This window comes from Phytophthora sojae (genome assembly GCF_000149755.1).
Source record: "Phytophthora sojae unplaced genomic scaffold PHYSOscaffold_11, whole genome shotgun sequence".
Classification (NCBI taxonomy): domain Eukaryota; phylum Oomycota; class Peronosporomycetes; order Peronosporales; family Peronosporaceae; genus Phytophthora; species Phytophthora sojae.
Window position 1 is genome coordinate 1,707,481 of NW_009258125.1, and position 15,818 is coordinate 1,723,298.

Here is a 15,818-nt window from a genome sequence, read left to right on the forward strand (position 1 = left end):
AGTGATCTGTGCAACTACTTCGCGCGCTAAGTACACTGTAGACAAGTCTGCGAAATCTTCCTGTCATCCGGGAATCGTGGACACGCATCATCTATGGCCAAGGTGCCCGCCTCAGCTCCATGAAGAGGTTCACGGATTCGAATCGGGTCATTTCACTATTTGCGCCCGAAAGCACAAGACCGAGCAATTCAGATGAGCATCCAAGCGACGGCCGTCCTGGTGTTCAAGATCGTGACGATCATCACGACCGTCATGATGCGAATCTCGTTGCTGCCGGACTTCAATCGCTGGTGCAGGAATCGCAGCACGGGGGACATGGCGGTCATGCCCTGCATCTTGATCTTCACCCGTCGAGTTCTACGCCTACGCTATCGACGACTACGTTCCGCTCTTCGCAACGTCAACGCTCGGCGTGGTAATGGGCCTCGTTCTGTCTGGATCCTTCTACCACTGGACAAATGACAAGCGAGAAGTGCTGAAGATATTCGCCGTCGCAGTCGTCGTGTGCCTCGCCATAACGATCTACAGCATCCTGGCGTTGTCTAGGAAGACGGGTCAATCGCGACATTCGGTGGAGACGACGTTGGGCTTCACTACCATTGCGACCACTATCGGAATGTACGCGTCACCGATGGCTATGATCCGAACCAAGACTGCGTCGTCGATGCCCTTCACAATGGGGATTGCGAATGTGCTGAACAGTTTCTGCTGGGCGATTTACGCCCCACTGGTCAACAACATGTTCATCATGACCCCGAACATTGTCGGAGTGGTGCTCGGCTCCACGCAGATGATCGTCACCTACATCTACAGGCCCAAGACGCCCACGAACAGTCAAGTCGCCGCAGTCTTGAGTGAAGACAAAGCACCTTTGGCTGTGCTGGTGCTTTCGGGTCAAGAGCAGAGTCGCGGTAGTGCTTTGGATTGTAGTAAGGGTTCGAGCTTTGTGACGCTGCCGTCTCCGTGTCACCAGGACTTGAAATCTTGAAGTCTGGTAAATAAATTTGTTTTCTTGGTAAGCGTTGAATTCAATTGAATGCAGATTAGTCGCATTAACATGCCCCACACCCAGCTCCTGCCACTCCACTGGAACAGCACAGTGTTAAGTGCTCGAAAATGTAGCGAAGATCGCCCCACAGCAAAGTTTTCGATCTGCTTGTTACTGCAGTGTCGAAGGAATAGGTCATCCGTAGTTCGAGAAATTTAAATCCGACAGCTAAACAGGTTTCCAGCGCGAAAAATGCTAGTTTGTGCTGGGACGCCAGGTTGCACCATGCCTCCGCCCCCCCTTCCCCAATTTCCAGCTCATGCTGCAGCTCCGAACCACAGGGGCATCATTGGCAATCGTTTGAGCATCACAGTATCAATTTCCATGACAAAACATCGGTATCTCTGGTCACTGCGGTGACCGAAGCGCGGATACACTGTCCGATAGCTTTTGTAGCAAGTCCGGTACTGAAAATGTCCGTCGGTGTGAGATAGCTTGCTGCATCAACGCCATGGTCCACAAGAACCTAGGAGACCTAAAAAACCGTTTGCCGACATATCTCCAAGCGAGCCCAAGATCCATCCATGACTTGATTGTAGATTTGGAACCGCTCAGTTATTCGAGCACTGCAGCTGACGAACAACCACCACCCAGCTGCATCACATGGTCGACTAAAGGAAGCTCGTTGCATCCGCACTACCCGCTTCAGTCTTCTGTGTGAACTCTACACAGTCTTGAGCCATAGCTTGTGGAGCGGGGGATACGATAGCGAAGCAGGGAGTCTTTCCGATTGAAGTACTGGTTGTCAGTTGGACGCTCACTTCAACGTGAACACCTCGGTGGCAGAGGGACGGATTAGTCGCGTCCATCCTGCTTCAGGCTTCCATAGATCGCGATCCATCCCATGTTCGTTCCCAGGTTTCGCCTTCTCCCTTCTCCGACCGTTTTCGCTGGCTGGACCGAATTAGGAGGCTGTCAGGCATGTAAGCCAGCCAGCCTGCCTGCCTACAAGCCACCGCCATCCAGCGAAGCGAGCAGGGGGGCGGCTGCGATGACGCCACCTTGTGGCTCCATCGCGTTGAGCCGCTGCCGCCAATGGATTGGAGCTTGGGAGCAACATTCCGCGTCAAACGTCCGGTGCAAGAGACACGCCGCCATGTGTCTACAGAATTTGGCGCTCCAGCCACATTTAGCTTAAATGTGGCTAACCACTTCACCACACCCAGTTTCTCATTTGTCTAAAGACGTTACACGTTGTACCACTTTTTCCAAATGTGGTATCTTAGCCTTTAAACATGGTTGATGCCCCTTCTTCTCACCAACCAACAGCAAAACAATCCCACTGTACTCATCCCGCGCCCGTCTATATCCCCATACGACCTCAAAGAAATCCAATACTCTGTTGAAGTGAAGTGAACGCCCTCAGTCGCCAATTTCCCCACTCTCTCACTCACTCACTATGACGGCGTCCTGGGCCCGAGAGCGCCGCCTCGACGCTCGCGCCGCGCTTAAGCCCCAGCCGAAGCTCAGGACCGCGTGCAAGTCCCTTGCCGTCCGTCCCAGTCGCTGCCTCCAGCCGCTCACCGGCGCGTCCGTTGCGCTGTGCAGCGCGGCCCCGCGCGTCGCCGCCTTGCCGCATGTCCTAGCGGCCATCTCGGCCTACCTGGACTACTCGCCGCGCTTCTCCGTGCCGATTGCATGCTCCCGAGCCGTCCGCGGCCCCGCCAAGCTGCATCTCCTGGAGCGCCTCTGGGCGGCGCAGTGCGCCGTGGAACTCACGCCTCGCGCGCAGCCGCCGCGCGACGACGCGGACGATTTGCTCTATCGCCAGTGGGCGTTCGCCCGCGGGACGGCCAACGCTGCGGCCCGCGGGGATCTCCGCGTGGTGCAGTGGCTATGTGAGGTGTACTACCCGCAGGGCCGCGTCACGGACGCCGTGGAGAGCGCGGCCCGCGCCGGTCACGTACACATCCTGCAGTGGTTGTACGAACACCACGCGAGGGTCTTCTGGGGCGCCAACGAGATGCGCGCGGCCGCGCAGTTCGACCGCGTGGCCGTCGTCAAGTGGCTGTACGCGCACACGGCGCCGCCGTTTGTGGGCATGAACGCTATTGAGCTGGCCGCGCGCAACGGCAACTTGCAGCTGGTCAAGTGGCTGCACAAGGTGCGCGGCCAGTGGTCGGGCTACGGCGCCGGCGAGGCAGCGGCACAGGGACATCTGGACGTGTTCAAGTACATGATCAAGGGCCACTCGGTGCTCAGGGAGAGCGCGCTCAACGCGGCGGCGGCAAACGGTCATCTCGAGGCCGTCAAGAAGCTGGCAAGATGCCAGCCCTCGCTGGTCACGACGCGCACCACCACGGCGGCGGCCGAGAACGGCCAGCTGCATGTGGCCAAGTGGCTCCACGGCAAGAAGTTCGACGGCAAGTTCGTGCTCTGGACCACGGCAGCAATGGACAAGGCGGCGGCCAATGGCCACTTGGAGATGGTCAAGTGGCTGCACCAGAACAGGTTTCAGGAGTCGTGGAAGGCCTGCACACGTGAAGCCATGGACGGCGCCGCCCGCAACGGACACTTGCAGGTGCTGCAATGGCTGCACAAGCACCGTCACGAGGGCTGCACCACGCGCGCGATGGACGGAGCTGCCGCCAATGGCCACCTCAAGATCGTGCAATGGCTACACGAGAACCGCAGCGAAGGCTGCACGCAGGACACAATGAACGCGGCGGCGGCCAATAACCAGGTGTCAATCCTGCGTTGGCTGCACCGCAACCGAAGAGAAGGATGCGGTACTGCCGCCATGGATGAAGCTGCCGGTGCCGGCCACTTGCAAGTGGTGAAGTGGCTCCACTCGCACAGACGAGAGGGATGCACGTCGAACGCCATGGATAAGGCGGCCGCCAACGGTCACTTAGAAGTGGTCAAGTGGTTGCAGACTAACCGGGAAGAGGGATGCACGACGCAAGCCATGGATCAAGCCGCTGCTGGAGGACACCTGGACACGATCAAGTGGCTTCAGGCCAACAGGTTCGAAGGTTGCACGTCGGGTGCTATGGACAACGCTGCAGCAGGAGGATGTCTTGAGACAGTGCGCTGGCTGCATCTACACAGAATCGAAGGCTGCACGACTCGTGCAATGGACGAGGCCGCTGGTGGTGGCCATTTTGAAGTGCTGCTCTTCCTGCTGGCGAACCGGACGGAAGGATGCACGTGGCGAGCGGCGGAGAACGCAACGCGCTCGGGCCACCTGGAGATTGTGCAGTGGCTTTACGCCCACTATCCCGACCAGTTTGATCGAAACCGCGTGATTGCAGCCACCGACCGAGACGACTTTTATATGATGGAGTGGCTGCACAGCCTCGGGATATGGCACGCGGCGTAATTAACATGTATTACCGCAGTGAGCGAGGCAACAGGAATTGATGTGTGACGAGTTTTGGTCGAAAAATATCAAGAGCTAAAGAGTATCTATGATAACAAGTACACCGGTTGAAGTTTGACAGAAACTTGCTCGCGATTTTTATCGACAACTCCCCCCGCTAGTTGTCCGGTTAAATGTCAGTTGGTTTCTCTCCGCGATGGTGAATCTGAACTGTGTCATACTTGGGGATGGAGAGCCTTTTCCAGTGAGAGTAGATGGAGGAAACACACTGTATGCGTTGAAAGTGGCGATCACGAGGAAGAAGACCGACACGGTCCTTTGTGAGGCCTACAAGATGAAGCTTTTCCTGGGGAAGCAGGACGACGGAAAATGGCTGGACGCAGCTGGCGCAGCAACTCTGATGCTCCACCGCAATGGCTCCCCACGAGGCTTCAAGCAAATGGATAACCAATTGCTGACGATCAATGATACTAGCTACTTTGGGGCGGGCTTTGAGCCGGAGGAAGGAGACGTTCACGTGTTGGTGGTGCTTCCAGTGGACGCGACGAAATGGCGGCTGGTCAATACATCGTGTCCACCGTTGTCCTACGACCAGGACGACGCCTTCATTCGTATCCCGGCAGCGTATGCAGAAGACAGTGGACTTAATGTTGGTCCACACGGTTTGCTCTTGCTTCGACGCGACTCTCTACGCGAGGAATGGCTGGCACTATTGGATGGTGCTGTTAGTACCTGGGTCGTGGGTCCACCTGGGACGGGAAAGTCTTGTGCGGCGTTTGCGTTTGCCTGCTCTCTGGATCGATCTAAGAATTGGGATGTGGTGTGGATCAACTGCCTCAGACCAGGACCTTGTAGCACATTGGAGTGCATTCGGTTCCGTGGGGATTCTATCAAGGAAGCGTGTCTGATCGACCGCGTGAAGTTGAATGAACTTTTGTGCCCACTAAACGAGGAAGTTATCGTATTCTTCAATGACTACGAGGTGGACAACGATACGGCCACGAGGGCACTGGCGACGTGCAGGGGCTGGCAATATGACAAGAAGAACCGTCGCCTCGTGGTTGTCTCCTCAATGCTATCAACAGGGAAGGAGTATCGGATGGATCTCAGCATCAAGATTCCGTCTGTCGTCTCCAGTGGATTGACGAGTAAGGCGATTGTGCCCCCAGCTGTACCGGTCACGCCAGGATTTGTGCTGGATGAACAGCGCTTTACGATGTCGTCATGGACCTTGGAGGAGTTCCAGGTAGCTGTGAAAAGCGATGTTTTCTTTGAGCAGGTGAGAAGAAACTTCACGAGCTCGCCAGAGTATCTGACAATTGATCAACGGAATGAGCTGGTGGCAGCCAAGTTCTTTGTTGTTGGAGGGAGCGCACGAATGATGTTTGATATCGGCCTTGACACAGCCGAGAGAGCATTAATTGATGCAATTTGTTATAGCTCGGCTGACATCTTCTCCAGCAATGACCTACTCTTGTCGTGGCTTCCTCCACTGCGCAGCGCAGATCGGTCATCCCCGGGTCTTGTGAGCGCGTTTGTAGCGAGGGAGCTCGCCTTCCGCCTTATTTTCGTCGAAAGGCTTGAGAAGCTGCTGGACCTCGTGCCTCGGCTTCTTCAAAATCGCTCGACGAGTGGGAATACCCTTGTGATGTGGCTTTTCGCGTCGCTTAGTTCCTCAGGTGCTGTCTTGTACTCGACTAAGCACGGTCAAATATTCGACGTGTGGAAAGCCGGGAATGCGAGTAGTTTCGGTCTCATGCCGCGCTTTGGTACAGAAGGCGAAATACCCATGGACCGGGGACAGCAGTGGCTGGTGCCGACAAGTTGGAACTATGGTGGCTACGATGCCGTGTTCATTGAACTGTGTGACCTGGGTGTGATAGATATCCAGGCTAGACAGGCTGGATGCACGTCGAAGATGCTCGTTCGTTTTGTGCAAGTGGCGAGCTCAATGGAGCATTTTTTTCCTGATCGATTACTTCAAGGATCACTTGACGCGGCTGGTGACTCAATTTCACAACTCGGTATGGATATACAAAGTGGAGATTTGTTTCATTGTCCGGGCTGATGTGATTGAGGATTTCCAGCCCCCGATAGACGAGTTGGACTTTCGTCGAGATGGCCTGGAAGCTGCAGTCGGGTTTGATCTACCAACTGTCATTTCGGTTCGAGCTCTTGGGTTGAAATATGAACTGTTGAAATATGAACTGTTGGATGAATGGAAGTTGCTACCAAGCGCTTGCGCACGTTTTGAGTTAGGCAGGAGATGAGGTGTACTCGAAAGAATAAGTAGCTGCTGTTATCGTGCATAGGTTTGACTGCCACAACTAATACACGAATTCTGTCTCCATTCCAAAATCTGCGTGCGAGTCTGTACATGTACAGAGCCGAATAAAAATTCACGAATGTATTGCATTTTGATTTTATGAACTATCATGACACTGCGACGGCTCGAGGGTCGCCTGCAACTGCGCCTGTCGTCGTCACCTTTTGCACATGTCCAGCAGATGGCGGTGATTGTACTGCCAACCTGTTACAGTGTCATTACTGCGGCAAGAAGGGTCACTTGCAAGCTTTCTGTAAGTTTCGTCTAGCTGATTTGAAGAAGAAGAAGCAGAACGATTCGGACAACGACGATGATAGTGATGCAGGAAGAGCCCCAGCCAAGAAAAAGAAGAAGTCTGAAACCGTGGGATTGATGCGGTGGATGAAGGATTCGGCCCGACGTAAAAGTATTGGCATGATCCAGGCGGTGGAGGACCGTATGGTAATGGCTACTACTTCGAAACTTCATCCGCACGAGTGGATGTTGGACACTGGTATTGGAGTACATGTCTGCACGTCTGAATCTGCATTTGACTTTCTCGAGGAAGATGAAGACATGGCATTTCTTGACTGGAAAGGACACTGTGAGAGCTCAGATGGCGTTGGTTTAGTTCGTGTTTGCACGGTTAACAGCTATGCTGATGCCAGCTCAGGTGCAACCATGGTGCAGCTCCAGCATCAAAGGTTTATGCAACTCCTACGCGTAGATCTCCCCGGGCTCGCCGTCAAACGCAGAGGTACAGCCCAAGCAGATGGACGATGGCACAGACAATTTTGCAGTGTATGATGATTGCTGTCGTGAGTAGCTTGCTGAACCCCACGAGTGTGCAAGAAGCGCTAGCGTCGGAGCATGCTGCGCAGTGGCAGCGCGCAATGGATGATGAGTACGAGTCATTTATGGCGAATGGAACGTGGCTTTTGGTACCTAGACCGAAGTCGACACGAAACAATCCTGTGAATGTGCTAAGTTGTCTTTGGGTGCTGACGCTAAAACGGAATGAAAAGGGAATGATTGATCGGCACAAGGCAAGACTCGCGATAAAAGGATACAGGCAGAAGTATGGAATAGGCTACTTGGAGACGTACTCTCCAGTGGTGCGGATTGAGTCAGTGCGATTGATCTTGTTTCTAGCGCTACTACTTGGACTAGATGCTCGCCAGATAGACTTCATCACAGCGTTTCTGAGCGGAGTGCTGAGTGGTGTGAAGATTTACATGGAGCAGCCCGAGGGGTATGACGACGGTAATGGTAGAGTGTGCATGCTGTTGAAAGGCCTGTACGGTCTGAAGCAGGCATCACGCATATGGAACCAAACACTTCACAAGCACTTGGAAGCGCTAGGATTTCAGAAGTGTACCTTCGACGCTGGTATCTACTGGAAGCGAGGCGACAACAACATTATCTACGTCACGGTCTATGTTGACGACTTGGTGATCGTCGGCGACACTGCGGACATTGACAAGGTGGTGAAGGATCTCGGCGCGAAGTTCAAGCTGAAAGACTTGGGGCGTGTCAGATTCTTACTAGGCATGGAGATAAACTATGAACCAGAAAAGATGCTGTGTATTCCGCAGACATCGTACGTAGAGCGATTGTTGGAGAAGTTTGGTATGGCAGAGGCAAGGACAGTGAGATCTCCGCAGATGCAAAACGAGCCGACGCTGAAAGTAGAGAAGGAACCAGCTCTGATCAACGACCCGAAGCTACCTTTTCGCGAAATCGTTGGCTCTTTGCAGTACCTGGTGCATTGTACTCGACCGGATTTGGCCAATGTGGTGAGAACGCTTGGGAGGTACGGTGGTGCATACACCAAGGAGAACTTCAGGCTGGCTCAAGGAACACTACGGTACCTGCGAGGCACCAAGGACTTGGGATTGGTGTATCGGTATGAGGATATTGGAAGTGAGGGTGTGGTCATTGACGCATTTGCGGATGCGGGTCATGCTGGATGTCCTGACTCGAGTAAGTCCGTGAGCGGATGGGTGCTGCTCTTGAATGGTAATGTTTGGCACTGGCAGAGTAAGAAGTAGGGCAGTGTGGCCGATGACTCATGTGCTGCAGAGCTGATTTCCGCGCACAAGTGCACGAAGGAGATCAAGTGGACCCAACTTCTGCTGAAAGACATCCGGATGCCACAGAAGAAGGAAGCCACGTTGTTTTGCGATAACCAGAGTGTTATTCACGAGGTGGCAAACAACGGCAACTCTCAGAACCAGAAGCATTTGGCCAAGAAGACAAGATATATTGCGGAAATGGTGGATCGTGGCAAGCTGGTTCTGGAGTATGTACCAAGTGCGAAGAATGTTGCGGACATTTTTACCAAAGCATTGGGGCCGTGTGTGTTTGAGCGTCTGCGCGACAAGCTCAATCTCGAAGATGTCCGCAAAGCTTGGTAGCAGCGCTAAGTGTGTCTGCGTGCCGGTGCGGCGCCGAGGCGTGAGGTGAAAGGTGGTCGAGACCGCCCAATGGCAACCAAGACTTTAGGATTGCGAGGTTCATTTTGTGTGGTTTCTTTTTGAATGCATGTAGGTTTTTCTACCCGAGTGTGTTCATGGTCTGTAGTGTTCTGCATCCACAGCGAAGTGGGAGTACGAGACTTGGCTGCGAGTCAGGTCGCTATGGCTGCAGGAACATACTTGCGGAGTGTGTGTCCGGCAGTTAGGTTGAAGTGGTGGTTGTGAGTGACGGTGACTGCAAGGGAGAATTCCGGAGAGATGTCCGCGGACTTCTAGGAATTGCTCGTGCACGAGTGCACTCCCTCGTAGCAGGGACCAGTATAGTCAAAGTAGGTCTGCGGGGGTTTTGAGGCTTGCGAAGCTTTCCCCTACACAACAACACTGAAAGAGCACGGATCATTCTTGATTTTGACCAGAACAGAGTACATCGGTGTTTCCTAGCTTACTGTTGCGGGCGACACCGAGCGTGTTAGTGGTCTGTGCAATCTTGACCTACGTAGCACCTGCAAGAGCGCAGTGCTTTCGAGAGTCTCGGTCTCTTAGTGACTGCAATGCACTGATTTCGCTTGGTCTGATGGATTTACGTAGCATCAGCATTGTTGACATGGAGGCTTTCGTTGCTGTCTTGAACTCGGATCATCCAGAAGAAGAACTGTTTGATTCTCCTCGCGGCTCCGTTCCCGAGCGTGATGTAACACTGAGGGCGGGTGCTCCGATTCGATGCGACTTTTACTCGAGAGGTATCCCGTTTCAAAGCTCTACCAACCTTCGATTTGATTCTGAAGTTTCATATGTGAGAACGTTTAGTGACGACGGCGAGAGCGAATGGGTGAATGTACTGGTTCCAGGAAATGGGCGTTGCCAGTTCAGCGGGAGGATTGCTATCCGTCCGACCAAGTTACAGGCGAGCAGAACAGCGTCCTGAAGTCGCTGCAGATTTGCTTGACGTACGACACGGAAATTACGGACAGTCTTCCACTTTTCCTCGCTACCATCGGGCCCACTCTACAGCACTTGGTTATCGTTGAGCCAACTGAAGCCTTAGACGTGGGAATGATACTTCAGAGCTGCCCCAATTTGGACGAGCTGAATTTGTGCGGGAGGGTGATAGAGTTCCATTTGACCCAGGACAGCTACGTTTTCGACCCGAACGAGTCTTGCTTGCCGACCGAATGGAACCAGGTCGAAGAAATAGCGAAGTGTTTAAGCGATACCAGATACGCTTTGGTGAGGTGTGTGCGCCAGTTGGGTTCCAACTCGCACTGCCACATTGGGATGAAAGGTATGTTCCAGGGCCCCATGATGGACGTATGCAATGTCTTCTGCGAATGCTCGAGACGAGCCCAAACCTGGAACGTGTGGATCTGGTCGTGCCAACTGACTACGATAAGTATGCTGGAGACTTCATGGCGCATCACTTGACCCCTACGGCGCACGCTTTGCCACTTGATCTAAAGATTAAGCTCGCATTTCTGAGTGTGACAGTGTCGCGGAAGGTCCCGCTAAAGCCACCCGGAAGAAGACCCACGCTCAAGTTCACGTTGACTCGCAACATTTCAACATAGACATCCCTGTTTTATCCAATATTTCGCGTTTGCTGCGCCTCCCGTCCTCCACCAAGTAAAATTCCGTGCGGCCCGGCCACTACACTAGGGTAATCTCGACCTTCATCGCGCGTCTGCCAAGGACAATAGCTGCTGTCTGAGATCCTTCCTGAAACGTGGCGAATTGGGCACAAAATTAAGTTACTCGATTTGTTACTTCTTTCCCCACGGCGATAATACATACTGTACTATAAAGCGTAATCTATCTAAACATTGTTTCTTGTGCTCGTGGGTGGGTACAGTCTGGTGCAGCTTTTTATTAGCTACGTGCCGGCAAAAAAATCATGAAATCCTTGTAAGTTTAGTTGTACTCCGTCACAACTTGCAACTTGAGCTTGTACCCAGGGGTTGGAAAAAATAGTTTCAATACAATAGTTACGGCATTTTTAGCACGGAATAATTTATTATTGCTTTAGGGTGCTCCCGTACAATGGAAAATTAGTATCAACACTTGCGCTAATACAAAAACTAAGCTTACTACAAAAATCCCCTATATATTTATTGCCAATAATTGTGAAAATACTGTATTATTGGCTGACCTTGTATTGCAATGATTATTACTGCGACTCCAAAACCAAAATACAATATGATATTTTATTTTCCGACCTCTGCTTGTACCTGGTCTGTCTATTTTCTTGACACAGTAACATGAGTTTCATACTAAGGCAAACTACGAAACCCCCTTCGACATAACAAATTAATTGGAGAGCAGCGGACCCGCGTACAAGTGCCACTTGTCAGTGCAACATCCTTGCTGAGCACGGAGATGCTCAGCAATAACAGGATCACACCCACAATAACTCTGTTTACCTCAGCGTTTCCCAACACCAAAGTCTAAACTTCGAGTTGTCCCCCAGGCAACTAACTACCTGTAGGTACATGTACTTTGGAGTGAGCTTTGGCCTGCTGGTGGTACTTTCTGTTGATCACGTAGATAATGCGGCGCTCTTTCCCACACCTGATCATACATATTCTGGCAGAAGGTAGTGGGCTTAAAGCTCGGAAAATGGCCGACGCCCGTAGCTTCATCCGTAAAGTGGCAGTTCCCCATCCTTATCTTCTGTCGCGGTGCACAATCCGCATGGCCTGCGCGTGGGTGGCGCGTGCCTCTAGCCTAGAAGTGAAGCGAATGCTGCGACCTGATTGGCGGATCATCTGGGGTCGCGTGGATATGATTGGGCGAGACGGTTGAAGTCGTATCAACAGCTGTGATTAGCATGGGATAATCACATGCATTGACGAGACAGCCGTGTCCGTCCCAACTCTGTTTGAGTATGGACCGTACCCGTCCTGGGACTGACGGCCCGTGCCCGTCCCACTCATGTGTGACATGCATACAGTGAAATGAAGACAAACGAGGGAGACACTAGGAGAGCTACAGGAGTAGGAAGGAACACTCAAATAACCTCACTTTCGGATTTCCTTCCTTCTGCTCACATCAACTACAAGCCTCATTCGCCACTCTCAATTCCTCCTCCTCCGTCTCCTCCTAGCAATACCAAGAGCATTAACACGTAAACCTCCACAATTTACGCCCCTTCATTTACCACCAATGTATCCTCACCACACAATTCATAACTGTTACGCCTCGACTCCATCCGATCAGCCGCTTTCACTGTCCGCCGCTAAGATGCTGCAGCAGGTCTTCCTCGTCTCGAGACAAGATCGCTTTGTACACAGTGGTGCCGCTGCCACCACCTTCACAATGGCTGCGGTTTCTAGTCGTGACGTCGATCAATCTCGCTCCTTCCAAGCCACAGTGATGTCCAAGTTGTCAATTGTTAGACCACAAACTTCAAGCTAGTGCCCAAGTTGTCGATTGTTAGACCACAAACTTCAAGCTAGTGCCCAAGTTGTCGATTGTTGGGCCACAAACTTCAAGCTAGTGTCCAAGTTGTCGATTGTTAGGCCACAAACTTCAAGTTGATTGGTAAGTTTGTGTGGACCACCTGGTTAGCACTCTATTAAACTTGGTTCTAGTATCAAATGGAAGTCCATAAATAATTCAAGTCAGCTGGCCGATCACTCAAAATTGATTTGTACCGGTATGTGACAAAAACTTGCATGTAACGACAGACTGCAAATTAATAAATAGCTGCTACAGATTTGCCTATTTCCAAATTTTTATGAATACCAAAAGTCTCTACAAATCTCTACACGCCAAACACCAAGTGCCAGGATCATGAACCTACAGCACCTGCATCCCTTCAACAGGAAGCACGGTCGCTTTTAATAGTGTGTTATGGGGTTCGCACTCCCAGACCCCCGCCGAGTATAACGGCTGGAGGCCAACGTCACTTACCAGTGCAACACCAACATCATGCGAGAAACACGTGTGGGTATGTCGGTAGAGTCTATTACAGGTCATAGGGGGGCTACGTCACACCTGCACATTTCTGAGTGCTGTGGCTACAAGACTCAAGAAAAAACTCGTGCCAACGCTCCCGATTGTTATGGGGGGTGTTACCATCGAGTCTGGCCCGAAGCGCTCGAGCACTATTGCATGCAGACGTCATGGGGAGCCCGCACAGCTCACCTAGCCCAACATTCGTAATTAAGCGAATAAATGCTATTATCTTGGGCTTGTATGTGACCTAAGTGAGCCCTAACTGCTCTGTGACCTGTTATAAATCCTTCGCGCATCAATGTATCCATTACAGGGGTCCCCGGGCGGGCGAGTCCCGGCTGTATATTTTAATGTACCTCGCATAGGAAGTACAACAAGCTCTCAAGATTTGCGCGCTACTTCTGCAAACATATTGATTTAGATGAGTGTACAGCGAGACCTACTGCGACAAGTGGCACGTTGCGGAAATACCTCCACCGATTCTTGAGCTAAGCTTGTAGTAAGTCAGTACATACTCATTTATGTTCAGACTGCGTGAATCTTGTTGATTCGCAAACATCATTAGTACCACTGTGGCGAATAGGCCGGGGACGCCTGTACTCCGATTTACAGCCCCAGTCCAATCTAAAGTACGATATACTGTACACGTCCACATTCGCACACGTCTCGAGCGTGCGCCGCCGTGTCTACGTCATCTCGTTGGGCATGTCTTCTGCGACGCGGACAACGCCGTGATGACCTGCTCCATCCTGCATCCTGCAGATCATCGTGTAGTCAGCGGGGTCTTCCGAACGAATCTTGTGACGAAAGCATAGCCAATTACAACAAGAACTAGCTGTACTACATAAGTACTACTAGTCGTATTTTTACCGCAAGGTAAATTCTTAAAACGCACGTTGCTAAGCTGGAACACGAGGAGCCTCCCCCCGCGTTTTGGCCCACTGATCCCATCAAGGTCAAGCCTGAGCGTTTCTTAAACGCCGGCCACCCTCGCTTCTACTGCACATGCCCTCGTGCAGGATTCTCATGCCCTTATTGTCGCAGTTGGCCTTGTTGAACTCGCATCCATTCTGGTAGGTGACGCCATTGCTTGCACAAACTAGAGGCAGGCTTGGGTTCTCGCACGTAATGGAGGAAACTCTTGAGCAGCTAAAACCGAGGTCAGCGGAGGTCTCGACGAGCAGGAGCGAGGCGATTACGGATGCAATGGCGAACTTCATGGCTTAGAGCTTTGGGTGTGTGGTGGGAGGTCTTCAGGTCTGGTGGGCACAGCGAGGCTTCCGGAAGTGTAGCTTTCGTGCGTTGATGGTAAATACCGATGTGAATAGGACCACAGCTCTGTTGTATGATAGCGCTGCAGCTCCAGCTAACCAGGGATGATGTAATCCTAGTTGTCGTTATATTAGTAACTAAACTGGATGTTTGGCATATGACACACATATGGAACGCAAGATAAATATCCAGAAGAACTTTCTCTGGGAAGCGAGTACTGCAGTGGCCCACAGAAAACTAGGCAGGGGTTGGGAGTCATCTCCATACCATTAGCGGTCAAAACACAGCAAGCGAAGCACGCACTTCTCTGGTTAACGCAGCGCCCTGATATTTACACACCTGCATGGCAGTACTGGACGAGTCAAGAAACGGAGCTACCCACGAGACGAATATGCGGTAGAAGTACGTACAAGTTGCCTCTTTTTTCGCTAGCAGGAGCGTCAGTGCGCGGTATATTTTCTTCGGATCACAATCATTGAAGCGCTCGCTGATTCTCAGCCAGCTGGCTTTTCGTGTAGACAAATTTGATGTACTGGGAATACCTACACCTTTACTTGATACTGTATTGCATGTATGCTTCTTACAGAATATAAATTCTCTACCGGAGCGGAAGTCCGCGTATTTTCAAAAGACTGCGCGCTACCTCATTTGGTGTTTTAGGTCATCATCTAAACGTTCTACTGTAGTTGCTGGCTGCGTTAGTGAAAACGTACCATGCAATTGTCATCCTAAAAGACATATTGATACAGGCGTCCCCGGCCTATTCGCCACAGTGGTACTAATGATGTTTGCGAATCAACAAGATTCACGCAGTCTGAACATAAATGAGTATGTACTGACTTACTACAAGCTTAGCTCAAGAATCGGTGGAGGTATTTCCGCAACGTGCCACTTGTCGCAGTAGGTCTCGCTGTACACTCATCTAAATCAATATGTTTGCAGAAGTAGCGCGCTCGTAGCGAACACGGTCAACTAATAATAGCATATAGAGCAACTGTACTCGACAACTTCGCTATTGTAGCTACAAGGAACCACCAACGCAAACCGCAAGCGTATTTAGCATGGCTATACTAGGTAGGTTTTGCATCTGAATTTCGGAGGTGAAGGAGCTCTAGTGAGAGCCCCCAACCGGGGGAGAGTGCATGTTTTGCAAACACTTCGCCGAAATAGGCATGTTTTATCGTTTCCCCCAATTTGACGTGTTATTAACGATTGCGAAAGGGTCCCCACGAGTTTAACGCCAGACCACGCAGGTGCACCACGCCTTCCCCAAGGACATTAAGCCGCGACTGTATGTTGCTCTTCATCGAGATTGCTACCCTATCCGAAGGCTAAGTTTCAATCTGAATTTGAGCGGGTGTCGCGCACATATTTACATCTTCTTGCAGACCCCATTCGTGGTTGCGCAACAAAAGCATTCATTTAGTGCATGTATTTACATTG

At 51.7% G+C, this 15,818-nt stretch overlaps 4 protein-coding genes across 4 annotated transcripts; 3 read left to right on the plus strand and 1 right to left on the minus strand.

Moving 5' to 3' along the window:
- Window positions 1-192: 192 nt before the first annotated feature.
- On the plus strand, window positions 193-1,017 carry PHYSODRAFT_348130 (hypothetical protein; the record flags this gene model as incomplete). Its single annotated transcript, XM_009538256.1, has 2 exons — window positions 193-321; window positions 356-1,017. 2 exons carry the CDS (start codon window positions 193-195, stop codon window positions 986-988), a joined length of 762 nt encoding a protein of 253 aa, XP_009536551.1. The 3' UTR covers window positions 989-1,017.
- A 1,430-nt stretch (window positions 1,018-2,447) lies between these two features.
- Window positions 2,448-4,370, plus strand: PHYSODRAFT_340168 (ankyrin repeat-containing protein; the record flags this gene model as incomplete). Its single annotated transcript, XM_009538257.1, has 1 exon — window positions 2,448-4,370. One exon carries the CDS (start codon window positions 2,448-2,450, stop codon window positions 4,368-4,370), a length of 1,923 nt encoding a protein of 640 aa, XP_009536552.1.
- A 196-nt stretch (window positions 4,371-4,566) lies between these two features.
- PHYSODRAFT_404156 (hypothetical protein) lies at window positions 4,567-4,905 on the plus strand (the record flags this gene model as incomplete). The annotated part of the gene is made up of 1 exon (XM_009538258.1): window positions 4,567-4,905. A coding segment is annotated over one exon (339 nt), but the record flags the coding sequence as incomplete, so codon positions are not given.
- Window positions 4,906-14,059: 9,154 nt separating this feature from the next.
- On the minus strand, window positions 14,060-14,323 carry PHYSODRAFT_527110 (Kazal-like serine protease inhibitor domain-containing protein; the record flags this gene model as incomplete). Its single annotated transcript, XM_009538259.1, has 1 exon — window positions 14,060-14,323. The coding sequence occupies one exon, from the start codon at window positions 14,321-14,323 to the stop codon at window positions 14,060-14,062; it is 264 nt and encodes an 87-aa protein (XP_009536554.1).
- Window positions 14,324-15,818: the final 1,495 nt, after the last annotated feature.